We start from the raw sequence: 26809 nt of genomic DNA, 5'->3' as shown, positions 1-26809 counted from the left end.
AGCTTGTTATTTGTTAGTTTAGGCAATGTAGCCTATCTACATTTCTGTCTCATGCTTAGGTAATAAACTAACCTGCACATTTCAACATGGCATGTCTTGTTACTTTTTTTATTCAAGCTGTGAATCTCAGTTCTTTCAATGAAACTTGATACTTGCGTAATGGAGAACAGTGAGCAGCACATGCTACATAGGCAAGGGCGAGGGGCGGCGCTCACCTGAGCCAGCTGTGCCAACACCTGGCTCAAATTTCAGCAGTGAGAATAATGTGGGCTGGGCCACATATCAAAGCAAGTCGTAACTTGTCGTCCCAGTGAGTGGATGGCAGTGAGTGTTGTCGTTGTACATTCTGAAGTGACGGCTGACTTTCTGGCTCCTGACTCCTGAACATCACAGTAGCCAAAATATATTGGGATTAGGTTTAGTGACGGACGATTTCTGAAGGTAAGAGAAGTGACTTAAGGTCAAGCTAGTTATGGACCGACACTTAACCGAATAGTCCACAAAGAACTAGTAGGCATCAGCAAATATAATGTCTATTTCGAAGTTGTTCGATAGCCTATGGGACTATCTTGGCGCAGACTAGTTTGCCTTTACAAAGTTTTGAAAGAGGAGTTTTTGATAGAGTGTGGGATAATGAAAATCAGATGCTTTCTTGCTTTCCCCACCAAAAAGTGCAGTTTGTGTTCGAGCAGTCCGGACATTGGTTAGCAGCTACGCTGCCTGCCAATTTTAAAGAAAAGTTAGCCTACCATTTTTTTTTTTTTTTTCACTGCGCCTGAAAGCCTAAAATCGAGAAGAATCTGGATTTCTGTCTCGGATGGCTTTTGCGAGAAAGTTATGAAATGGGGCGGCGGGGGGTCCGGGAAGGATAGACGATACAAAAAATATGGTATCGTAACCTCTAACAAAAGCGTTTAACATATTTCAAGATTAAGCCGAGGCTACTCCAAATACGTGTCCGCAGGCTAACGCGATAGCTTAATGGCTGAACGTTTTGTTTAACTTCAAAAGATAATATTCTGCACTGATAAAGACACGCGTTTCCCACATTGCAGGCCTAGTGCGCAGCAAACTAAAGGAATGGCCTGAAAGCTTAGGTCAAAGCATTTGAGGAGACCGACATCTGAGAACCACCTCAAAGTTGGTGTTTTTTAAATTCAAATACATGTCAGCGGAACATTTATGTTTTCCGCTCATGTGTGACAAAGCTGATAACTAATTGTTTTGTAAGCTATTACCCACATGTAGACCTAGTTCCAAAACTGGCAGTCAGTCTTCAAGATGACGTTAACATACCCAATTCATCCGACAGACAAGTCAAGTTTGATCTTAATTTGAGTCTAACAATAGATATATGTTGTTTGCTGACTTACAAATATGAAATGGTGGAGAGAGAGAAATGCAGACTCCAATACAGGTTATAGGAGAAAGGTATAATCATGTATGAGCTGCTCAACTGGTTTGGATAGTCTTATCTCATACTCATATCATATGTGTGTTTTTATAACTAGGTTGTTGATTGACCATATCTAAAAAATAAAAAAAAGAGATTCTTTCCTCCTAGCAATATACATCATTGTTTTGTGGTTGCGCTCATTTTCAAAGCACAGTCTGATGATCAGAGAATGCCTGTGTTCTAAATTGTCATGTTGGAGGGAGCTGCGAGATTCCTCATATTCAAGTTGAGGAGGACTGGTGATCAGAACAGATATCTAGTGGGTCCTTTGATGCTCAGTGAATTAAGTCATAACTAAATGTGTCAGAGTTTATTCATGAAAAGGGATTTATCAGGCGTTAAACTGTGTAGGCTGTGATTCATTCGCATGTGTTGTGTGGGGCCTACAGCTAAGAAGGTTAGCATGCATACAGTTGTGTGCAGAATAATAGCAGTGCGTTTTAAAAAAGATCAAAATCCTTAGAATAGCTGTTAATTCCATATATCAATGCATTGGGAACACCATGCTTTACGTTCTTCAGGGAACTGTGGCTTGAATTCAGTGCATGTGGGTCGTTGGACAAACTGTCTGTGGCCCCCATGCACAAAACATGCCACAGTACACTGTGAAGACAGTAAAGCATGGTGGTGCACAATTCATGTTATGGGGATGTTTCTCATACTGTGGTGTTGGACCTATTTATTGCACACCAGAGATCAAAGATCAGTTTCAATACATCAAAATATTTGAAGAGGTTATGTTGTCTTAAGCTGAAGAGGAAATGCCTTTGAAATGGGTGTTCCAACAAGACAATGACTCAAAACACACCAGTAAGCGAGCAGTCTTGGTTCCAGCCTAACAAGATGTGGAGTGGTCAGCCCGATCCACAGACCTCAATCCTATAGAAAACTCAAAAATGCTGTTTCTGAGGCAAAACCCAGAAATGCAGAGGAATTGTGTAATGTAGTCCAATCGTCCTGCTGGAATACCTGTATTAGTAGTTGGTCGACTCCATGCAACACAGATGTGAAGCAGTTCTCAGAAATAATGGTAATGCAACCAGATATTAGTGCAGGGATTCGAAGTCTTGAGACATTTTTCAGTTTATACAGTAAATGTTTGAGTTTATAAAGAAAAATGCAAACACTGCTATTTTTAACAGCCTATCATTCCTTTTTCTTCACTTTCTGTAAAGGTAAAACACAAACTTGTTCAATTGACTGTGCAGTGTTCCCAATGCATTGGTATTATGGAATTAACAGCTATTCTAAGGATTTTGAGCTTTATTCATTTTTTTTAAACACACTGCTATTATTCTGCACACTGTAGGTGTATGACAAGGATGTTATGAATGTTATTGTCTCCAAACTATTAAGATTCCTCAGTGCGTGTGTCCAGTTGTGTGTGTGTGTGTGTGTGAGACATGCCTTAGTTTTAGTATGGGTGTGTGAGCCATCAGATATTTCAAGAACAGCTCTTAGAGGAGACAGCCTCTCAAAAGAAGACTGGAGCATTACAAAGGGAAACAATGGAAAAGGAAACAATGATTATTTTGGCTACAAGGTCATGATTGAACTAAATTATGAAAGGTTGCCGAGAGGACGCCAACATTGTTCAGTGCAATACAGACCGTGGTGGAATGTTCTCTTCCAGTGGCAGTGTCCTCTGATTCTAACTGACTGTCTAATGGTTAGGACCCTCAAAGTTGTATTTACCACCATTTCTTTCTTGTTTTTCTTTTCTTTCAATCAAAAGACACCTAAAAATATGCCTACTGCTGTAACGGTAGCCAAGTGGTACCTAACTGTACAGTATATAATGGACCTTTTGTAAACCTCCCTCCCGACACCTTAAGAGTTGTGTTAATGAGAGAGCTAGGAGCCTGGGCTTTTACCTTGATTGCTAGCACGCTCAGCTCCCGATCCGAGATGCTTCCATAAAAGAAATGCACTTTAATCAGGAAGTGCTCTGCCTTTTCACCCAAAATCTCTAATTGATATGCCTTGTTGATTTGGATAAAAACATCTGCTAAAGGAACTAGATAGATAGATAGATAGATAGATAGATAGATACATTATTGATCCCCAAGGGGAAATTCAAGGTCTCAGTAGCATACAGACATCACACACAACATGAATGATGTACCGCAAAGCAGTACAAAATATGACTGCCACTCAGTCCTGCACATTCTCTCCGCAAAAATAAATCATGCTTGTCAATTTGTCTCCATCTCCTACTCCGTCCCCTACTCTTGCAACGTTTGTGTATGTAAATGAGTGTGTGCGTTTGCTTTTGTGTATATGTGTGCTTCTGTGTGTGTGCTTTCGCTTGTGAATGTGTGTGTGGGGGTAATGGTGGGTGTGTGTGCGCATCTGTCTGCTTGCCTGCATGTGTGTGTGTGTTTTATGTGTTTGTGTGTTTGCTTGCGAGTAGGTGTGTGGGGGTAATGGTGTGTGTGTGTGTGTGTTTTTTTATGTGTGTTTGTGTGTGTGCGTACATGCGTGTGTGCGTATGGGTATGTTTGTGCATGCGCGTGTGTACGTGTGTGTGCGTGCCTGTGTGCGTGTACTTGCCTGTGTGCGTGTGAGTCTGTGTGTGCATTCCTGTGGGGGTCCAGATCAAAACAAAAAAACAATGGTTCCGTGTCATCCTTGTGGGGCTATATGCCCACCAAGTTTCGTGCACTCCGGTCTTTCAGTGTCCCAGAAATCGTAGACACAAAATTACTGTGGGGGAAATCCGGAAGAAAAAAAACTCAGACTAAACCTATAACCACCGCTTCACTGCGCAGCGGTCATAATAAATGTATAGCCTATGCCTTGAAAATTGTAGTGTATTTCCAAGTAACACGGTTTTCCATTCTGTCTGTTATATGATTGTGACATGTTAGTTCGCTATCAGCAAACTAGATTGATATGGTGTGACCGATGTATCTAAAGTAGTGAGTGACATACAGATAGGCCGGTTCTAGTGATTGGTGGACTGGTGGTCAAGTTGGATACTCACTCTCCTGAGTGGACAATTTCATTGACTGGTGATGCACTGGCTGCTAGCCTCCCTCTCTTACAGCCTCACATCTCATCAAATGAATTATCCAGCTTTCCATTATCAGCTGAAATGAGCCAATGAATGATTAGAGCAGAGCAAGAGTGATGTTTAAATGCCCTTCTGTAGAATGATGTTATGATGTTTATTGTTCTGTAGAAACATTTGAACATGATGAATTTAGCTGAGAATGCCCTTTTTGTGTAACAAGCTCACGAACATATAGTAATCTAGACTATTCTGTAATACACATTTTATGGGCTTTCAAAACCTTTACAAAATAATATTAGACAAGTCTCCACATTAAAGCCAAGGAATTTTGTACTAGTTTTGTTTAAAACATCACAATGGACAAACTGATATTTAAATGACTATACCAAACTATAGCAATAACTATAGCCAAAACAAATATATTAAGCCTAAAACGAAACCCCCCTTCATTTGAAAGAAATATTCCTAGCTACTAATATATTTGTATATATTTATAGGTCATTTTATGGAATGAATCGCTTGCGCAACAGAGGGAGTAAATAACTATGATCAACTTGCATTACATCTGGAGCTAGTGTGGTATAACTGAATGACCTTTATGACTCAGTGAGAGTAGGTTCTGTTGGCGTTCCTCTTAGCTAAGAGATAAGCTGCAGGCCTGCACTGCCCTGTAGGGAGGGGTGTGGAATGCGGGCACAGTGCAAGCTCAAAGCCCCACTCCTAGTACACTCCTTCCCCTCCTACATCTGATTCATGCACTGACATAGCTGTAATCTAATGTGTCTTCTGATTCACCTCAGATCAGGGAAAACTGACTATTTTAAGCTTTAAGGCTTACGGTAGTGTGAATACAGTAAAGGGTTGGAATGATCATGAGTCATACCCTGATTTTTGAGGTTGGTCTTTTATTGATTTGAATGAAAAAAGAAAGAGTTATGGTACAGTAAGAATTGATGGACTGATGAATCGTATAGCACTGCCTAAAAATCCACAACAATATGCATACTAAGCTTACTACTTTGTCAGTACAACTGATCCAGCATTGAACTGCATGAGCAGATTTGAGTTCACTTAGACATTACATTTCTTTCAGATTATTCATTCCGTTTAGCAAACAGTGAGAGTCTGTTAAAAGGTGATGAGCACCTACAAGGCCTACAGTTTATTGCTCAGTCAAAGTCTCTCAGACAGTTGGGTGTAGACGGTTGAATGACATCATTGTCTCCCTCAGTGCTGACTCAACGTGTGCCCAACGATACCACGTGGTGTCTGATGACCAAGTCTGGCCTGAACTATTGCTCAGTTTCTGCACCACCTCACACCTCCCATCCCTAAAGAGACCTTTTCACACTCCCCTCACAGGACTCCTTTAGAAGTGAAATTCAGAGACAACAGGTTAAATCATATCTGCTTCATATTCGTCCCATTTCAGAGGGGTAGCTATACTGATACACTCCTCAGTTCCATTAAGAATCTATAACACCATACAAGACACAGCTGGCAGATATGTCTTTGTTCAGGGCTCTTTACTGGATCAAGATATTAACCTGGTATGTATATATGGGCCTAATAATGACGATACACATTTCTTTGATAGCTTATTTCTGACTTTATCAACATTACATGGATGCCTCTGCCTGGCAGGAGATTTTAATAGATAGATAGATAGATAGATAGATAGATAGATAGATAGATAGATAGATAGATAGATAGATAGATAGATAGATAGATAGATAGATAGATAGATAGATAGATAGATAGATAGATAGATACTTTATTGATCCCCAGGGGAAATTCAAGGTCTCAGCAGCATACATACAACACAAACACATTCCTTAACAGCAGAAAGAGTAATTAAAGTATATAATATAAAAACACAACTAAGCAGTAAGGACATTAGAAGATAAAGAATATACTAAAATACAAATTATACTAACACTTAATACAATATATAAAAATATACTAAAAATACAAAATGACAAAAAATACAAATTATACTAACACTTAATCTAAATCAATTCTAAAAACAATATCCACATAGTGGTGATTAATAAATCAGAGGCGCTTGCAATGACTGAGGCAGGGACTGAGCCTGTGATTCTCTGTGCATAGTAAGGTATGGTAAGGTGCTCTGTGTGAATGAGTGTCATGGTGATAGTGCAATGGTGATGGTGGTCATGGTGATAGTGCAAATGAGTAAGTCAACAGTGCAACAATGCAGAAATAAAGTAAAGTAAAGTCTATATATCTATATATTTAACTATTTAAGAAAATGTATAAGTGTGGCCACAGTTCGGCTGTGGCATGGGGGACCTGGAAATCCACCACCATCTCCTTGGTCTTTTGAAGTGTTAAGTTGAAGATGATTGAGTTTGCACCATTGCACAAAGTCCTCCACCAGGCTCCTGTACTCCTCCTCCTGCCCGTTCCTGATACACCCCACAATTGCAGTATCATCAGAAAACTTCTGCATGTGGCATGACTCGGTGTTGTAGCAGAAGTCAGGGTGAACAGGACTGGAGAGAGCACAGTTCCCTGTGGCGCTCCGGTGCTGCAGATCACAGTGTCAGAGGGGGTGTGAGGGTGGGGGCTGGGGGATGGTGGACAGACCACCGCCATTGGAGCTGGAGCAGGGCAGTCAAACCTGTTGTAGAAGTGGTTCAACTGGTTCGCCCTGTCCAGGTCCCCCTCCACAGAGCTGCTGTTCTTCTTCAGGCCAGTGATAACCTTCATGCAGTCCCATGTCTCCTTCAAGTTGTTTTCCTGCAGCTTCTGTTCCACCTTCTTTCTGTAATCCTCCTTAGCTTCCTTCAGCTTGAATTTGAGTTCCCTTGCAGCCCTCAGCTCTGCCATGTCCCCCCCTCTGAACGCCATCTTTTTCCTGTTGAGAAGGGTCTTGACATTGCTGGTTATCCAAGGCTTGTTGTTGGGAAAGCAGCCTACAGTTCTGGTGGGAACAACAATGTCCATGCAGAAGTTCAGGTAATCAGTTGTGCACTGTGTGACCTCCTCCAAGTCCTCTCCATTCTGTAACACACCCAGTCAGTACACTCAAGCAGTCTCTCAGAGCCTCATCCACTTGGGTGTCCACTTCCTGAAGGTGCGTGTGGGAACTGGTAGCCTCTGTACTTTGGGCTTGTACATTGGCTGGAGATGAATGAGGTTGTGGTCTGACTTTCCCAGTGGGGGGAGGGGGTTTGCACTATATGCATCCCTCACGTTTGCATACATGAGGTCTATTGTAATTGTACGCTTGATCCAACTCTTGATAAATCCTTAGGATTAGACACTTCACACATGCAGAGCAGGAAAATAATTCAACACTATATGCGAGAGCTAAATAATTCAACACTATATGCGAGAGCTAAATCTTTGTGATATTTGGAGGCATAATAACCCGGCTAGACGGGAATATTCTTGTCACTCAGCTACGTATAATTCATACTCCCGTATAGATTATTTTATTATTTCTAAATCCTTGATGGATAGTGTGAACGATTTGGAATATAAAAGTATTGTCATATCAGACCATGCTCTGATTTTTCTTAATTATAGTGTTAAGGCAGCTCCTAAGGGGTCTTCAGTGTGGCGATTAAGCCCACGATGGCTACAGGATAAAGAGTTTCTGGAATTTCTTGGAACAAATATAGATGTATATTTTAAAATCAATACAGATCAAACATCAGCATCTATAAGGTGGGAGGCATTCAAAGCCTATATACGAGGGCAAATGATCAGCTATACAAGCAGTATTTCAAGTAAACAACACCTTAAACTAATAGAGTTAGAAAGGGATATTAAAGAACTTGAAACGGATATTAATATACAAGAGACAGATGAGACCAAACAGAAGCTTGCTATTCTTAGAGCACAGTATAATGAGTTATCTACAAATAAAGCAGTATTCAGTTTAATGAAACTAAAACAGACATTCTATGACCAAGGAGAAAAAGCTAGGAAACTATTGGCTTGGCGTATAAAAGCAGAGCAAAATGAAAGAGCTGTTTTAGAACTTCAAGTCAACTTCGAGTCAAGGCAGGAACAAAAATCACTAATCTACAAGTTATTAATAGTACCTTCCAGTTGTTTTATTCAAAGTTGACTCATCGGAAGATTCTACAGTTTCTCATTCACTTCATGATTTCCTAGATGGAATTGAAATACCTGTACTGGGGAATAATGCCAAGAAAGAATTTAACTCCCCAATTTTATTGAGTGAACTATCAGAGGCTATTGATGGTATGAAGAGAGGAAAAGCACCAGGGCCTGATGGTATCCCTATTGATATCTATAAAAAGTTTAAGGGTATGCTGCTTGTACCTTTTTTGAATATGTGTGAGGAATCATTACAGAGGGATGAGCTGCCCTTATCACTTAGGAATGCACTTATAACTTAAATTTTGAAGCCAGGAAAACTCTCTACAAAGTGTGAATCATACCGCCCTATCTCCTTGATCAACAATGATGCCAAAATAATAGCAAAAGTTCTGGCCCGAAGGTTGGATAAACATCTGTCATATTGCTCCAGATCAAAATGGTTTTATAAAGGGAAGACAGGGATTCCACAATGTTCATAGATTGCTGAATATTATACATGCTAAGAATGAGGCGTCTGACATGGCTGTAATAGGACTTGATGCAGAAAAGGCCTTTGACAGGGTTGAACACCCATACCTGTTTTGAAGTGCTTAACCGCTTTGGGATAGGCAGCTACTTCCTTAGATGGATAAAGGTCCTATATCATGACTCTAGGGCTTCAGTTTTGACTAATTATATGGTATCAGGGCAATTTTCTTTACATGTTCTCTCTCCTTTTTGTATTGGCCATTGAGCCCTTAGCTATTGCAATCAGAAATAATAATGAGATAGCTGACATCAAAATAACTAATATTGAGAATAAGATAGGATTATATGCTGATGATGTGGTTCTCTTTTTGACTGATCTTAAAAGATCTATTCCTGCCTTATTAAAAGTAATAGGAATATTTGGAAGCTTTTCAGGATATAAAACTAATGCAGCTAAATCTAGCATCATGTTCCTGAAAAATTCTAAAAGACTAGCCCCACCACTATATACACCTTTTAGGAATGTTTTGGATAGTTTTACATATCTTGGAGTTAAAATTACACCTACAATAGATGCTATGGTACCAGCTAATTACATAACCTGACCCTAGCCAGATGAATTTAGTCCCGCTTAGCTCCGCCTAGCTTCACTCACATCCATCTGGGACCTCTTCCATTGAGAGTGATTTCTGCAACCGACTTTATGGTTCAGCCAATCAGGACGCAGGGCGGGAGTTTCATAGATTGACATGGCGTAGAAGCGACTGTGGGACTGTTATTGGCGTCACGGGTTGGCTTCGATGTGAGTGGTTGAAGTAGCACGTCAATAGATGACGGACAAGTGGCTTATTCAATCATATGCAAGCATTTTTTGATTAGGCCCAGCCTTCTGAAGCAACACTTCAATGGATCGGTTCCAGATGGATGAGTGGAGCTAGGCGGAGCGAAATTCATCTGGCTAGGGTCAGGTTACTAATTACAACCCTGTGATGAACTCTGTAGTAGAATCTATTAACAGATGGAAATCATTGCCATTATCCATGATTGGACGACTTAATATTTTGAAAATGAATATTCTTCCTAAGTTCCTTTACCTCTTTTAAACTATTCCACTTTCCCCTTCTGATTTTTTCACCAGAATGAAATGATTTAATTTCATTTGGAACAGTAGACGCTCCAGACTTCGCCTTACTTTACTATACTTACCATATGACAGAGGAGGATTAGGACTGCCTTTCCTCCAGGGATACTATTGGGCCGCACAATTAAGAGCAGCCTCATATTGGTTTGGGCCTAAAATAGCACTACAATGGGTGATGATGGAGGAAGTCACAACATCTAAAATTCCCTTAAGCCAGGGCTCCAGAGTGCGACCAATTTGGTTGCATATGCGACCTAATTTTTCAAAAGTGCGACTAAAAAAAATCGGAGGTCACACCGGTGCGACCAGCTATTCGAGAGAGGAAAAAGTGTCCGCATTGAAACTCTACCTTTTGGTTTAATAACAGACACATATTTGGCCAATATCGTGGTTTAAACAAATCACAGATAGTAAAGGGCGGGACCTCCCCTCTGATTGGCCGTGGCCCAGTGCCTGTGTGTAAATTTGAAAAGAGAGAGAGAGAGGTCAGAGACCCGTCAGATAAACAGAGTGGATGTAGTTGCATTACAGTGTGGTCACATAGGCCGAGATAAATGTCCCCTCTCCCCACTGCCTTTCGGCGGCTGGCAGCAGCAAACCGATCAGACGAGCCCGAGATGATGATCAAGTTTATCGTTGCCTACGATAGGCCTAGTGAAACTTCCCTTCACCAAGTTCAGTCCAAAATAATTATTCACCAGAAAAATAGTTTGAACGTAAACCCGACGTACAGAAATGCCACTTGCGCCAAATTTATAGGAGTCATTGCAGATGTTTCTTTTCCAATTTGTAATATTGTGTGCTTTTAGAGTAATAATGGATGTGCCTCTTTGTTCTATTTTATGTTTTGTATGTCTTTTTTGTAGTAACTAAAAAAGTTAATAAAGATATTTGTCCAAAAAAAAAATAAGATAAGATAAAGTTTGACATGTTCAGATATCCCTGATACGTAATACCTGCCCAAAAATGACCACATTTGGTCATTGCAATGGGAAATTCTGCTGTGTTTATCTGCTCTTGAGCAGGGAAGTAAAGTCCGATACAGAGATGCCTGTGAGACCATCAACATCTAATTAAGAAAAACTTGTTGACAATGTTCTCAGATCAGCATTTGTAAAGCATTTGCACATCATGTTAGAGATAAATGAAATTAACTTGATCGCAAACGACTTGTCATCTCTGAGATGGGGTGGAGTGAGGGGTAGATAGTGGGAGGAGCCTTGTGGGAAAAGGAAAGTAACTTGAGTACTTTATTAACAACATACTTTTTACTTTTACTTGAGTACATTCTTTTCAGTATTCTACCCACCACTGGTTGTGAGAGGCTAGTGGCTTGACTGCACACTGGGTCTAGTCTGAGCAGGATAATTGATGTCTGTCCTTTCTGTCTAAAGGTGTGAGAACCAGAGATCCGCTGTCACTATCAACAGTCATGGCGTCACAAGCCAGCTATGGCAGCAGTATGATGTGTGAGTGCTTGACTACATATCTTACCATAGTTCAGTATCTAGTGCTGTTTTAGTATGTATGTGCATATTCAAGATTTATTCACTAATTTATCTTTCTGTGCATTTATTTAAGGCATTAACCTTAACAACACTGACATTGCTTATTTGATGGCCAATTGTGGTAATCTGTGAAATGCCTGTGTGTTTATAGTCCAGTCTATGAATGAAGAATTGAATGCATCAATGGCCACTGCTGATGAATTATCTCGTGAATTTGATTCCCTGCTGAAGGAGTGTTCCCCCAGTATAAACGCTCCTCAGGTATCACATTACATTCTATATCCATGCAAAACCTCCTTTTAAAAGTCCTTGTAAATCAGTTGGCATGTAACGATTTTCCTCTGTGCTCCTCTCAAACAGTGACTACTGATATTTAAACTTGCTGTGCTGTTTGTTATTTCTTTAGCAGCTGTCCAGTGAGCAGAGCCTGAGGATCCATGTCACCAGCAGCAGCCCCACGCCTCCCTCTTTTGACCAGCAGGAGTCAGGAAGGAGCAGCAGCAGCACGGCAAGTTCCTTGGCCTATACGCCCAATGTTAGCACCTACAGACCCGGGCCAGGGTCTGGAGACTCGATTATTTCAAACAGGTTGACCCCGACGGAACTTGCACCGGTTTGGCGGACTCAGCTGAGCCCCAACCAATCTCCCAGTACTCAGAGGCGTCATCGGGATCAGCCGTCCTCCAACTATGCCTATGGTCAGCTAACCCCTCCAAATCAATCACCCCGTACTCATAGGTGTGCTGACCGCAGCCCTCATGGGTCTCTCAGCTATAGTCCTGCTTCAAATCCTGGAACTCCAACATTTGATCCATTTTCCGGTATGACTCGGCTTCCCACCCCTTCTTTGGACCCCATACATTCGGGTCGTCAATCACCACGCAGAAGCCCCTCCCCTCAGCCCTTTATCCAATCAGCTGCTAGCACCCTGCCACGTAACTTTATGCCATTCAGACAAACAGGTAAGGAAACACTCATGGTCAACATTTGATAAGATAATTTCCTAAATCTGTGAATTCCCTGTGTCTGTGTTATCTTTGGTTGATAACTATAACGTTGATAACATCCTATCTTAGTAAAAACAACAAATTGAACATTGCCCTCTCTTTCTTTTTTCAGAGGAGTCTGCTCACAGACCAAAACTGCATACCAACTGGAATGAATCAGACCTAGATGTTTCATATGAGAAAAAAACTCATCACACTTATGATAGTAAGTCTGGTTAAGTCCTATTACTTCAAGCTAGGTACGCAAATCTTGCCTGAACATGACTTACAGTTTAACAAAATACCGGTATGTTGCCTTATCTAAAGGCCCACTTTATCTCTAATCTACATATTGACAGGATCTTGCACTATCTATCCTTATTGTAAACATTTGCCGGTGTTACTCATCTTTCTCCTCTAAAGTTTTGTAACAATCTGCTGTTAAGAAAAAAAAATGCTAATGATAATTTTACTCTCACATTCCAGAGACTGAGTGGCAGAGGCCATCTTTGCCCAAACGAAACTGGGCAGAGTCCAACCTGGATGGCCCTCCTCCTGCTTCCAGAAAGGTTTGTGAACATGCTCCAATCTGTGTCTGTTTGTTTGCCCCGTGACAGAGCCACTATACCTACTGTGGCCTTTTGGTTTGTGTCCCATTTCACATTTTGTATGTGCTAGAACACTGAGCCAATATTTTATCTCCTGATGTAACGGATGCCCGCTAGCATAGCTATGAGTGTGGAACGTTAGTAAACCTCACTCCCCGACACCTCAAGAACAGTGCTGCCATGACGAGGCAGACAGAGTACACAGCTTCATTACTTGAGTAAAAGTACAGATACCCTTTGCTAAATTTTACTCAAGTACAAGTAACAGTCAAATGTCTACTTAAGTAAAAGTACTGAAGTACTTGCTTTTAAAAGTACTTGAGTATCAAGAGTACAAGAGTAGCCTACATTTTCTAAATATTGCATTACTACTACCACAGTGCTCACATTTATGTACAGAAACGTCCGACATGGAGTTATGAAAAATGTTAATGTTAATACCTTGGAGAATGTAAAAGGCATTGAATCAAGTCATTTTCATCTTTTCGCCATGTTGCCAGGGATGGGCAGTATTTCTAATACATGTATTTAAAATACGAATTTCAAATACAAAATACTATTTTGTAATTGAAACACTTGAAGTGAAAACTATCATTAACTTGTTCAGAAAATTTAAATAGTCTGGCGAGGTGGGGCCTCAGGTTCCTGGGATGGACCTGCTGCGTCTTCATCCATTGTTTCGTCTATGGTTTCGTCTCTTATCTAAATCTGACCATGGAGTTGACTTTGGCGGAAAGCTGAAGGTGATTGCTGATAGGCTGTCTCAATCAGTGGCGCCTGCACAATCCAATCACGTTTGAGAGGGAAACAACAAATTGAGGGTTTCCGAGATTTTTTTAAGTAATGGGTACTCACGGTTATGGATAGAAATGTAGTGGAGTAAAGAGTACAATATTTGCCTCTCAAATGTACTTGAGTAAAGTCATGAGTACTCCCCAAAAATGATACTCAAGTAAAGTACAGATCCCTCAAAATTGTACTCAAGTACTGTACTCAAGTAAATGTACTCCGTTACTGTCCGGCTCTGTGACGGGGTAGTCGTGGCCTACTGGTTAGGGCTTCGGGCTTGTAACAGGAGGCTTGCCTTTTCGATCCCCTACCAGTAGGAACGGCTGCAGTGCCCTTGAGCAAGGCACCTAACCCCTCACTGCTCCCCGAGTGCCGCTGTAGCAAGGCAGCTCACTGCTCTGGGTTAGTGTGTGCTTCACCTCACTGTGTGTTTAGTAATTCACGGATTGGATAAATGCAGAGACCAAATTCCTTGTATACACAAGTATACTTGGCCGAGAAACCTGATTTACATTTACATGAAATCTAGCAGCCTGGGCTTTTAGCTCAATTGTCAGCACGCTCGACTCCCGATCTGAGGTGCTGCTAGTCACAGTTTCAAGTCTGGGCGTGTGCATGCCTGAACCACGTAGGTTCAACACAACGCAGGTTACACTGATGCCAACTCTGATACCTGATAGAAAGGAACTGACTCATACCCAGTGTTGGGAGTAACGCGCTACTGTAATTCCACTACTTTTAGTGGTAATGAGCATGTAACAAAGTATTTTTGTAAATCAAGTAACGCAATTACAATTACTGAATTTAAATGAGTTTGTTACTTGCACTACTCTGTTGATCTTGAATGAACTACTGCTGACAAGATTACAGATGCACATTTGCTGCTTTGATCTAAGTTCAAAAGTTACTTTCTCTAGTAACTAATTGCAGTGCATGAAAATGCACTGTACTGTTCTTCCTAGGCAACTTCAACAACTTCTTCTTCCGCTTACCACTTTTTCCGTACGCTATTTCTCTTGAACAGTTTAACTTAGAAACTTCATTCAAACTTTGTAACGTAGGTCTTCAAACGGACCAAGCTGCTATGTCTTTTCAACTTTTCAACTTTTATACTTTTTAAACTATTAAAGAAAAACTTTTTAAAAATCCCCATAGACTTAACATTGCCGATTGTGACATCATAATACGGCCGTTAAAGGGGTGGTTCAGGATTTTGGACATAGGACCTCATTTCCAAGTAAGCAACTGTGATATTTATCAGTGGAGACCGTTTTCAACACGTTTCATCCAGTCCTTCTAATTGCAGAGTTCGCAGGTGCTAGGCTAGCGCAAGTCAACGGTATGTGCTAGCCTGCCACTAAAAACAGTCTTACCCACTCCAAAGTACACCCAAGGCAAATAAATTATAACGCCAGACTATCAATGTAAATGTCTGTATTGATAGTTTTATTTCTAACATTATTCTATCCTTGCATTTCAACGATCGCATTACATTTTGAGGGACTAGTGTCTTAGCAGCGGCGTAATTATACTTGCTCCAGTTAGTAGTACTGCGCCAAAAAGTAAACAGTAAAGCGCACTCCAATGGGGATACCTAGTAGTAGCCTTGGTAATATCAGTCCGCCGCTGAGATGCAAAATGACTACTACCAACTTCAGGGAACAAAGTATAACTATTGCAACGCGATGCGAGGGTAGTTGTATTTCTTACACTATTCTATCAACACAGACATTTACATCGATTGTCTGGAATTTGCCTCGAGTGTCCTATTTGAATATCAACATTCATTAAACTGCTAGAAAATGTTCGCTAAGTAGCATGGTTAGCAGGTTAGCATTGCTAGCACTGCTATAAAACATTAGCTAAGTAGCATGGTTAGCATAGTTAAAAATCTTAGCATAACTGCTAGCAAACATTAGAGCCATTCCAACTTTCAGTTATTGTCAAATATCTACCTATACACAGCCATTAAACTATTTGAATATCAACATTCATTCAACTTCCAGTCTGTCAACAACTTTTAAACTATTTACCTTCAACTTTTAAACGGTCTACTTTTAAACTATCTATTAAACTAGCTGTCTATCAACAACTTTTAAACTATCTACTGTCTATCAACAACTTTTAAACTATCTACATTCAGCTTTTAAACAGTCTACTTTTTAAACTATCAACTTTTATTAAGCTATGCAACCACCATGTCTATCCTAGCATCACCGTAGTAACCATCTCTGTATTATCTGTTTTAACTATACATGATATTTTACATCACAACTTTAGCATTTTCATGCACTGGTAATTCCTTGGAATTGCATTTCTAGTTACTTTTGATATACAGTAATTGGTAAGAAAATTCAATTACTTTTGAAAAGAAGTAACTAGTAACTGTAACTAATTACTAATTTTCAGTAACTTGCCCAACATTGCTCATCACCAAGATGTCCATATGTGGGTGGACTTGTTTTTTTTTTTTTCCTTCAATTTGAAAACAAGTTTAAAATAACACAGTTAATATACGTTTTGATCTTTTGAATAAGAAATCCTGATTAAAAAAAAAATCTTATACAAGCAAATTCAATTTGTGAGAAGGGAATGGATTAAGATATAAGCGGTAATTTATGCATAAGGCATAACTCAACTAAAGTGAAGGCTAATGAGTTTATTCACCCAAATTCACATTTGTTGCAAATGCTATACCGATATGAGTGCTTGGATTGGTGTATCATTTCTATCAGTAGACACAGAAACACTGAAAGAATGTGTATTCAAAGGTGTCGTATCTTTTTCCAAACCCACTGAAATCCACACTCTCAAAGAAAGACATGGGGTGTTTACTGGTTGGAAAACGGATGAAATGTATGTAATGTGATGACTATGAATACACTAAACAAAGCTGCTGTCCAGTCCTCCTCAACTGCTCTCCTCATCTTGTTCTTTCTCTAGGACACTGGCAGTCGTCACATGCCGTCACATCAGGGCTCTTTGCCAAGAAACCTGCACATATCCGCCACCCCTGACCAGCCAATCATATCGCGCATCTCCATTCCACCCACCACACTAAAAGCACGGCAGCATCGGCCAATCCCTCTATCAGTCATCATGAGGCTCCAAAACCCTCTTGCTACTGCCAAAACCACTTACCCAAGAGTCACAGGGCCCGAGATGGATCCAGCCTTCTTCATCAAAGCCTTCCAGCCACAAAACACTATCCTGGAGCACCAGGAGCGAAACTACTATGGAGAAGGTAGAGGCACAAGTGCAGAAAAGTAGCATGGTCCTTCTAGCGTAAAGTCGTTAAATGTAAAGTTGTGTTTAGGGACGACTTTGGGCCTGGTACAATTATGATGTTAAAATGATTTATTAAGATCTCAAATTCCGCTTTAATTTATTCAGACATCTTCCATACTTATAAGTGTTTACTTTACAAGTCTAAGTTATTAACAACTGACATCACCTCCTGTCTCTGTATAGAGTTGAAACCATATGAGGTGGACTCTGAAGTGGAAAACCTGGACCCTGTGATGGGAGCCTCTCAGTTCATGCAGGAGGGTCCGGTTCATTTCACTGGACAGGGTCCGGAGACTTCTGGGATGGGCGAACAAGAGCCTAGGAAGGTCCCGACCTCTCGGCCCCTCAGTCCCACGCGCCTGCAGCCTGTGCTGGCCCCACAGAGCCAGCCAGTGCCCAACCTGGAGGAGGTGCTGCGCATCCGCTCCGAGATCCCCAGGGCACTGAAGCGCCGTGGCTCAGTGGAGCAGTCCCAGCCTCTGAGGAAGAGCCTCGTCATTCAGCCCAACCAGTACAAGCAGATGATCAACAAGCTGTTCCACAGGAAGGGCATCCGTGGCAAGGGAGAAACAGGCAGTGACTACAGCAGCTCCTCAGATGGAGAGGAAGGCTCACCATCTCCCACAGCAAACGCTTCCCCTCTTACAAACATAGGGACCAATGAGCAAAAGGTAACTTGGCACCTGATATTATAGGGCTCTGTTGGCACAATATTTCCACACCTTCCTACCCTAGACTGTGACCGCAATTCCAGCTATGGAAACCTGGAAAATACAGATAACTAGTTGATGGATCCAAATGGCTTTAAGTTGCAAAGTGTGACTGCTTTAGCAGCTGTAGTGACAAGGTCACAGCAAACCCTAGTGTTAAATTTGTCCCGTTGTCTGTTACCTCTAAGTTCACTGTGGTACAGCTTTGTTACACACTCTCTCCATCCCTCTCTCTCAGGGTCTGAACTCTATCTTTACAGTCTCTCCCTCTGTCTTTCTCAGGGTCTGAACTCTATCTTTACAGTCTCTCTCTCAGGGTCTGAACTCTATCTTTACAGTCTCTCCCTCTGTCTTTCTCAGGGTCTGAACTCCTATCTTTACAGTCTCTCTCTCCCTCTCTCTCAGGGTCTGAACTCTATCTTGAGGCGGAGAAGCCAGAAGAGCTCCGGCCGTCACGCTCGCCTCAGCCCCCTGGTGCTGCTGCTGGATGGGGCTCTGGTGGGGGAGCTGGACACTGTGCAGAGAGCAGTGCAGGAGGTAACACTCTCTCTCACACACACACACACACTCACACACACATCTAAAACATCAGACTGAACTGATATTGTTGGCCTATTCAGATGTGACAATTTGTATTGACTGTGTGTGTTTGTTTGTGTTTGGGAAGATGAGTAACCCCAGTCAATCAAATGACGAGGGCATCACTGCTCTACATAATGCCATCTGTGGAGGCCATTATTCAGTAGTTGACTTCCTGGTACGGATTGGAGCTAATGTTAGTGCACCTGACAGCCATGGCTGGTAAGTCTCTCTCTCTCTCTCTCTCTCTCTCTCTCTCTCTCTCTCTCTCTCTCTCTCTCTCTCTCTCTCTCTCTCTCTCTCTCTCTCTCTCTCTCTCTCTCTCTCTCTCTCTCTCTCTCTCTCTCTCTCTCTCTCTCTCTCTCTCTCTCTCTCTGGTAGGGGTGCAGTATTTATGATGCATGCACTTAAAATATGTATTTCAAATACAAAATAGTATTTTGACAGTTGTATTTTATTGGGTTGAAGAAAAACAATGAATATAGTCTCTGACTGGTGCTGAAATTAATTTGAGATCAGAATATTGAGATTCCCTCAATCCTAGTGAAACACAAACAGCACACCGTGAACACACAGTGAGGTGAAGCACACACTAATCCCGGCGCAGTGAGCTGCCTGCTACAACGGCGGCGCTCGGGGAGCAGTGAGGGGTTAGGTGCCTTGCTCAAGGGCACTTCAGCCGCGGCCCACTGGTCGGGGCTCGAACCGGCAACCCTCCGTTAACAAATCCAGAGTGCTAACCAGTGGGTCACGGCTGCCCCAAGTCTACCCGATGTTGGCACTCTCCCTAACCACAGGGCCCTCGGTAGGCAAATAGGCAAATGAATAACATGATCAAACATGGGATGACATCCAATCAAAAAACACATTCCATCATTTGGCAGTGTTACACAGTGCAATATCAAGTTCTCTGGTCATACCTCGACAATGTAAGAGACTTCATTTTCCGTATTATATGTCAGTGTACCATGAGTTTGAAGCCGTATAGCCCACATTCTGTGACTCTCAATAGGTTCGGTGGATAGTTTGTACCACTTGACAAGTTCAGTTGTGACTTTTTCAGTACATCTCTGATACAGTATAAGCTATGAGATGTAACAAGCAGCTCAGCATAGTTGATCTGGTGATTGCAGATTTGTGGCATGTCTCATTGGCAGAGAAAAGCTGTTGCTCACCGCGACCGGTCAACACACACTCCAGAGTGTGTGTCAGATGTACGTACATTTGCGAATGTAGCGTTATCAGCGTCGACACACCGCAGATTGCGAACGCTGTCAGACCCAAGTTTCCATCGTATTTATCAATCGTTCAATCCTTAGTGTAAACTGCGGCTTTCTCCGCCCATAAACGCAATTTACGAACGTCCACAACTGAATGGCAGCGCCTACATACAAGCGCAGTTGAATGAAGTTAACTGATGACAACATTAAAAAGAATCAAACGTTTAGCTATCATGAAATAATACCATACATGATAAGATGTAAACAAGCAGGGAGATGATGAAGATCAGTAGTTCTACTCAAACTACTTGTGCACGTATGCGCCTGAAGTGGGTGCAAAGTACATCTGGCCCTCAAATTGTAGCATTCAAGCAGGCCTTAGGCCTACATGAAATACCACTGGTAATTTCAGCGCAAATATGTAACAAAAACAATGTAACAATACTTAGCCTACAGGTATCTGAATGCACACAATGGAAACACGGAAGGAACGTTTAGCACTTTGATGATTAAGTCATAGGCTATTAATCAGAATGCTACGGGAGATTTCTGTGGTGTGCATTTGTTTTATTCTACATGGCCCTAATGTGTGAGACCTGTGCTGTATTATGTGTGTGTGTGTGTGTGTGTGTCCTGGCAGGACCCCACTGCACTGTGCTGCCTCCTGTAATGATAAGACTTTGTGTGAGTACCTGGTACGGAGTGGAGCAGCTGTGATGGCTGTGACGGAGAGTGACTGGGCGACTGCTGCTCAGAAGTGTGACCCCTACGCCCCTGGTTATGAGGAGTGTGAGACCTTTCTCAGAGGTGAGCTGCCACATACCACACTACATGTAGAAAACATGCTTCATAGCCTGAGAGCTTATTCTTTGTGTGGGTGGAATTTGGTGGTTTAGCCAAATGTAAGTGAGTGTGGTGTTATGGCGTGACAATTTAGCCCTTTTGATGTGTATTTGTATACAGCTGTATACAAGACAAAAGTAGTCCTAGTTCTATCTAGTTTTACTGGTCCTAAAAAATTAAATGCATTTTACGAAGTATTACCAGTAAAACAAACATATATTTTATAGCTATTATAGTATTTAGAATTGTCCTACTTTCACGCTTTCACAGCTGTCTGGTATGTGTGTGTGTCTCTGTTTGTCTCGGTGGCTGTGTGTGCGTGCGTGCGTGTGTGTGTGTGTGCCTGACTCGCCTCAGGCGTGGAGGACGCTATGGGTGTGGAGAACAGCGGTGTGCTCTATGCCCTGTGGGGCTACTCGTCTCAGGCCCCCGACGAGCTGAGCTTCAGAGAGGGAGACATGGTGACCATCCTCCAGAAGCCCGAGGGGGTGGACTGGTGGTGGGCCTCACTCTGTGGCAGGGAGGGCTTTGTGCCCAACAACTATTTTGGGGTAAGGGTGGAACACCGCAGATAACAAATCAGTGAGTCTGAACGGTCCCTTTCTTAGGCTGTGCCTCTGACTAAGCACCAGTTTAGCAGCTTTTCAAAGGCATGGCTGCAGTCCATGGGAAAGTTCCTTTGCTCCATTGTGTCAGACAAGTGATTTATCTAAAAATATTTCTGAAACGTGGAAAGTCTTTACTGCTTCAAACAGTTGTTTATCCTGTGTTTGAACTTTATTTCTCTTTTTCTGTCCCTCAGCTTTTCCCAAAGGTCAGGCCGAAGAGTCTGTGCTAGATTACAGCACTCCCTTCACTTCTTGGACTGTTTGCTTTTATGGACAAGCCAATTTTACTGAGACGAACCAGACATGCATGAATGGAAATTAATATTGACTGATACAAACGTCCAATGACTGTAGTTGTATGTAAGGTGTATTCCATTATACATTTTAGTTGTTTAGATTTTTCCATCATGCCTCCTTGCCATGCGAAAATCATTTACCTCTTAAGGACTTGATCTTGTAATCTGTTTTTATTAGCTAATGTGCTAGCATTGTCATGGTGAAGCCAGGTTTTGTCATGGTTCAAATATAATAGGAACATATTCTTAGTTTTGCCATGGTTCAAATGTTATGAGAAGGCAATTATTCATTCTCACTTCCATTCATTCAGATGTGTGTACAACAGGTCATAACATGTTAGACAAGCTCAGCTGCTGGAGGCATCATCAAGAAGTAAAGTTCACAGGAAAGCAGCTTAGCACCGTGCCCTCCCACTAGCAGTGTTTATCTGTTACTCGGTCTGTGTTTCGCAATCCTGGAGTCAAAACTACTGCAGTCTTGTCCATTGATGTCTCTGTATTGTGGTGCTTGGTCATTGTCTTGGAAATTCAGCCCATTTATGAACTCTGTCAGTTATCATCTTGGACTTTTTTTGATCATATTAACTGTGTTTTTATTTTGGTTTGTATAGTGTGTTGTATGTTGCACAAGTGGAGTGATGGTGTTTATTCACTGCAAATATTTGACATGGATCTCTCTGAGTCATACGATGATTGCGCTTAGCTCCTAGTATGAGATCTGTGTCCTTCATGTATTTTTGACGCTATCTAGATGAATTGTACGTAGTTAATCAGACAGTGAAGGCACATTCCGTGCACGCTGTAATGTGCCCAAGGCCTTAAAGGAGAGTGGTTGGCTGCAGCAACTCAAGCTCGAAAAATTGCTGGAATTCTCCTTTAATCTCATAAAGCAAGCGTACAGGTACCAGCAAGACAGGAAGACATCTTTAGTTGAACCGAAGAAAAGAATGTCGGCTAGTGGGTTGCCTGTGGAATTGCCAGGTGGAGGACAGTACTAGCACAGTCACTGTTGCTGCAGTGGTCCTACTAAAGGGGAGAGACGAGAGATGTGTTAGTCATTGGATTAAAACATGCAACTGGCATCTGAAGAGAAGAAGAGGAAGGCCAGCGAGGTCCTTTGCAGCCTAGCTGAGTCAATATGGCGAAGGGATAGTGCAGTTTAAACTTGCTGCAGTGCTCTCTTATTGCCTCTGTAGGCTGTGCTCTGTATACATTTGACATAGCTAGTAGATGGAGAAAAGTATATGCTATAGACATTGTACTTACAGACAAGCATCACATTTAACACTGACTTCTGCAAACCATTCTACAAAACATTAAAACAAGATATTCTGCTACAGAGTAGTAGTAAATGTTTTGTCTAAAATTGAAATATATTGTTGAAATATATTGGTTCTCATTAAATGTATATTTGGGTGTGTAACCATTAAGTATTATTACAGGAACAAGGTGATAAATAAATATCTGTAATATGGAGTCTTAATCGTGAAGTGTTTAATGTGATGTTATATGATGTGTCAGTTAAGTCTACTCTGTTGAGTCTACTACAAATATGTAGCCTAAAATTAAATTTAATCTCCCAAATAAGAATACTTTTCAGATTACAAAGGTGTTATTAGCAGATTCACCAGAAGGTGGAAGTAATGAGGCAAACATGGGCCCTGCTGTGCATACATTGATGCTCATACAGTTAATGTATGCAGTGCACGAGTGTATCCCATTTCACACTTAATGGGCCTAATGGGCATAGAGGTAGTCCTGAAAGGGTGGTGATGTTCTCATCAAACACAAGGTTCCTTGCTGGGAAGTTAGAACCACATAAGACATACTTGTCTATGCAAAATGTTTGGTCAATACTTTTACTATTTCATGTTTTTATCATTACAACCATATAAGTCATGCATGGCCATTTTGTACATTTTAAACTTTTAAAATTAACCATTTATATCTTAATGATGCAATGTAGGGATCAGATTGAAGCTACATTTACACACAAATAGCAAGAAACTACAAAAGACCCAATTTCTTAACTTTTTACCACCATTGAAAATTGAATGTTTGCATTAAATGGTATGCAGCTAATCATATGATTGCATTATTTTTCTGTAATACCTTTTACAGTATCAGTGTTATATTGTACTGGTATTGACTATTATTTAAAGTGAAAAAAATGTAGACTGCAGAACAATAACAAAATAAAGACCTTTGATAAATCTGCTTTAGTTTTCCAAAACACTGTGGGTTTGTAAATATTTTGCATTTTCACTGCTACATGTACAATTTGTAAAATGACAAACAAATACAGATGACGATAACATACATGGCTATTAAGGGCCATAACAAGGCTATTAAGGGCAATAACATACATGGCTATTAAGGGCCGTAAGGCTTGTTGCAGTAACAAATACATTTGACAAAATAGCCAGCACAGTAAAGTGGTCTGCATAGAAACATAGACGATACTCTAAGATGTTCAAAGAAAATGCACGATTTACTGAACATCCTGTGTGAGTCTGGAGTCTAGGTATGTGGACTAGAAATATACAGGCCAGTGGAATGCAGAAGCAAGGCTGGCTTCCTTTTATCCATGATCAGACACATGGCATTTAGAATTCAATTTCATATATTTTATATTTTCAAAGGACACTACCTACTATTTCAATAGTTTTAATTCTAATCATTTAATTTTGTTTTCATTTTATTTCAATATGGGCCTATGAAAGACAAGTCATGTCACATCAACTGTCTCTCTCTTGCACACATCCACATTTTTGTCTGCCTCCCCAGAACTGGTGATGTTGTGGAGCTCTTGGAATTGTGTTTGCACCAGTCAGCAGCAGCAGTCACAGATTGTGCTGAGTTGAGATTCTGCGCAGGCAGAGCTCGTTTGCTGCCTCATTGAAACCCTATTATTTCTGTGACGGGGCAAAATGAGCCGCTATTGATGGGCGCCACAACCAGAGTACTCAAGTCAGAGGAAAGTGGTCCCCTTGCTAACGTGACCATTCACAATTCCTTTTTCCTTTTTTTCCATAACCTTTGCTCTGTATTTTGTCAAACCCATGATGTTGCATTGCTGAATTCCTGAGTGCCTTCTGCTTTTTCCTTTCCCTTATCCTTCATGCTACCTTTTCTCAGCCATGCTTTATCTGGGACAATATTTTTGATTTGGCATGAGCATGACAGTTCTGTTTGACATGACTAAATGGCCTACTTCCATTGTGCCTTCCACCAGTAAAAATCAAATAAATATATTAGCAGCCATGAGCAGATGGGCTTCTCTTCCAAGCTGTTCTTTTCCCTCGCCCAACTGCAAGAGTGATTGAGTTAAAAACTCAGTTAAACAAACCTGGCATGTAGTAGAATGGGGTGTATGAACAAGGATCCACAGACCCACAGGGGAACTTAACTGCAAAGTGACTTACATTATCAGCTTCCAATGTATAATTGTACTGCATAGGTGATGTGACATTGAAGATTGAAATTAGTGTAGTGGGCATAGCAGTCCCTTAAGGATGTGTGGGCGTTTAAGGGGATGGTTGTGGCAGTCCCCGCAGCAGAGGAAGTCTAGAGCAGGACTGGCAATGAGCAGAGTTGATAATAGTGGGCTACATTTTAATACATATACAGTATATAAATGCATACAAATTGTGATTGTGGAGGACAATGCTGTCACTGTCATATGTAATGCAAAACAGTAGGCTGCTGGCCCAACATAACTAAGGAATGATGCACATTATCCCATCAGCATCAAATCAGGCTGGAGCTATAAAACTACAATCAGCAAGCCAGAGTCACAGAAAGGTCAAGGCAAAGACTGTCCTTTCCACCAGAGACCAGATCTCCATGCACCATTCCTAATTATAGGATGTACTGAGGGGCTGGTACTATAATTTGTAGAGACAACCTAAAGTAACCTAGAGGAGAAGAGACCAAGAGCAACGTATGGCCAGACTTTTAGACTCGCCATCATGTATGTCATTTTAGAATAAACAAATAAAGTTTTCATCGTATTTGTTATCTCAACAGTTAAGAACAGATCATTCCACAACAAAGTGGATCAGTAACAAATTGCTTTGCCTCCCCCTGTGCTTTCTGATACTCTTAAATTAAATAAAAACACTTTGTTAAAGAGTAAGGAGATCGCTGACCGGGGGACTGTAAAATTCTTCAGATAGAGTTTGCAGATCATTCAGGGTTTTGTATTCAAGAAAGATATAAATATGGAATAAATTCTGAATTTGATAGGGAGTTTCTGTAGTCAGGGATGGGCAAAGATGGGCAAAGATACATCAAAATACCCTCATTTTAAAATAAACTCAAAATAAAATAAAAAGAAACTACAAAATACATCAAAATGTATTTTAAAATAAACCTTGTATCTACGGCCGAATTACAACCGTGGCGATATCCTTTACCAACCCCACTCCCACTCGTATCATATTGCTTAAATAGTGGAGCGGTTAAGCTCATATAATGAGAAGTATTGTGCATTTTATGACCAAAGCATGACATTTTGTTCAGTGTTTCTACACACCTTGAAGTTTATTTTTAGACATGGAGCCACTTCAGATCTGACCTCTGGGGCTAGATATTTGCTGTACAATATACACATCTTTGAGGAGTAAAATATTTTTGCAAGTCATTCCAGAATTCTACTGTAAAGATCTAGAACTTACATTAACTGCCATTCAAACTGGTTGATTGAGTTCATTATGACAGTTTCAAATGGAACCTTTAACTGACAACCATGGAATGACTTGTAAAAATATTTTACTCCTCAAAGATACAAGGATACAAGGATACAAGGAAGTTTATTGTCACATGCATATAGTTACTGGAAGTAAGAAATGCAGTGAAGTTATGTCTGGTGTCAGCCTATTTGCGCATTTATGGGGGGGGGGGGGAAAAAAGTGCAGTAGAAGGGGTTTAGTAGCAAGGGCTGCATAAGAAAGGTGGGGAAGGATTGGGATTGGGCGGGGGGCACCAACAAGGAGCACCCAAGAGCAACAGGGACAAGGAAAAACTCCCTTACCAAGGAAGAAACCTTGGGCAGATCCACGGCTCAAGGGGCTAACCCAACTGCCAGAGGTCTTGGTGTGTGTGTTGGGGGGATGACAGGGGAGATGGGATAGTGTGCTGTGTATGTGGGGAGAGGGCAGTGTGCAATATGTGTGTTGGAGAAGCTTCCTCAT

General features: G+C 41.2%; 1 protein-coding gene across 2 annotated transcripts; it reads left to right on the top strand.

Moving 5' to 3' along the window:
- Nucleotides 1-282: 282 nt before the first annotated feature.
- Nucleotides 283-23090, top strand: ppp1r13l (protein phosphatase 1, regulatory subunit 13 like). 2 transcript variants are annotated; one of them, XM_048264162.1, is made up of 13 exons: nt 283-441; nt 11574-11648; nt 11839-11948; nt 12097-12649; nt 12807-12899; nt 13160-13242; nt 17014-17314; nt 17542-18029; nt 18474-18605; nt 18736-18869; nt 20508-20674; nt 21068-21261; nt 21513-23090. In XM_048264162.1, exons 2-13 carry the CDS (start codon nt 11612-11614, stop codon nt 21546-21548), a joined length of 2328 nt encoding a protein of 775 aa, XP_048120119.1. In that variant the 5' UTR covers nt 283-441; nt 11574-11611; the 3' UTR covers nt 21549-23090. The 2 variants fall into 2 exon arrangements, with proteins under 2 accessions (XP_048120119.1, XP_048120118.1); XM_048264161.1 differs by having other exon boundaries at nt 12094-12649.
- Nucleotides 23091-26809: the final 3719 nt, after the last annotated feature.

The sequence above is a fragment of the Alosa alosa genome, chromosome 15, assembly GCF_017589495.1.
Source record: "Alosa alosa isolate M-15738 ecotype Scorff River chromosome 15, AALO_Geno_1.1, whole genome shotgun sequence".
NCBI classification, from domain to species: domain Eukaryota; kingdom Metazoa; phylum Chordata; class Actinopteri; order Clupeiformes; family Clupeidae; genus Alosa; species Alosa alosa.
This window is presented reverse-complemented; position numbering and strand designations above follow the sequence as displayed.

Bases quoted from the DNA above. Each gene is read 5' to 3' on its own strand.
- ppp1r13l (XM_048264161.1), top strand. From the start codon at position 11,612: ATGGCGTCACAAGCCAGCTATGGCAGCAGTATGATGT. The intron at 12,650-12,806 runs GTAAGGAAACAC...TTCTTTTTTCAG, and splicing joins TATGCCATTCAGACAAACAG to AGGAGTCTGCTCACAGACCA. The intron at 20,675-21,067 runs GTGAGCTGCCAC...GACTCGCCTCAG, and splicing joins GTGTGAGACCTTTCTCAGAG to GCGTGGAGGACGCTATGGGT.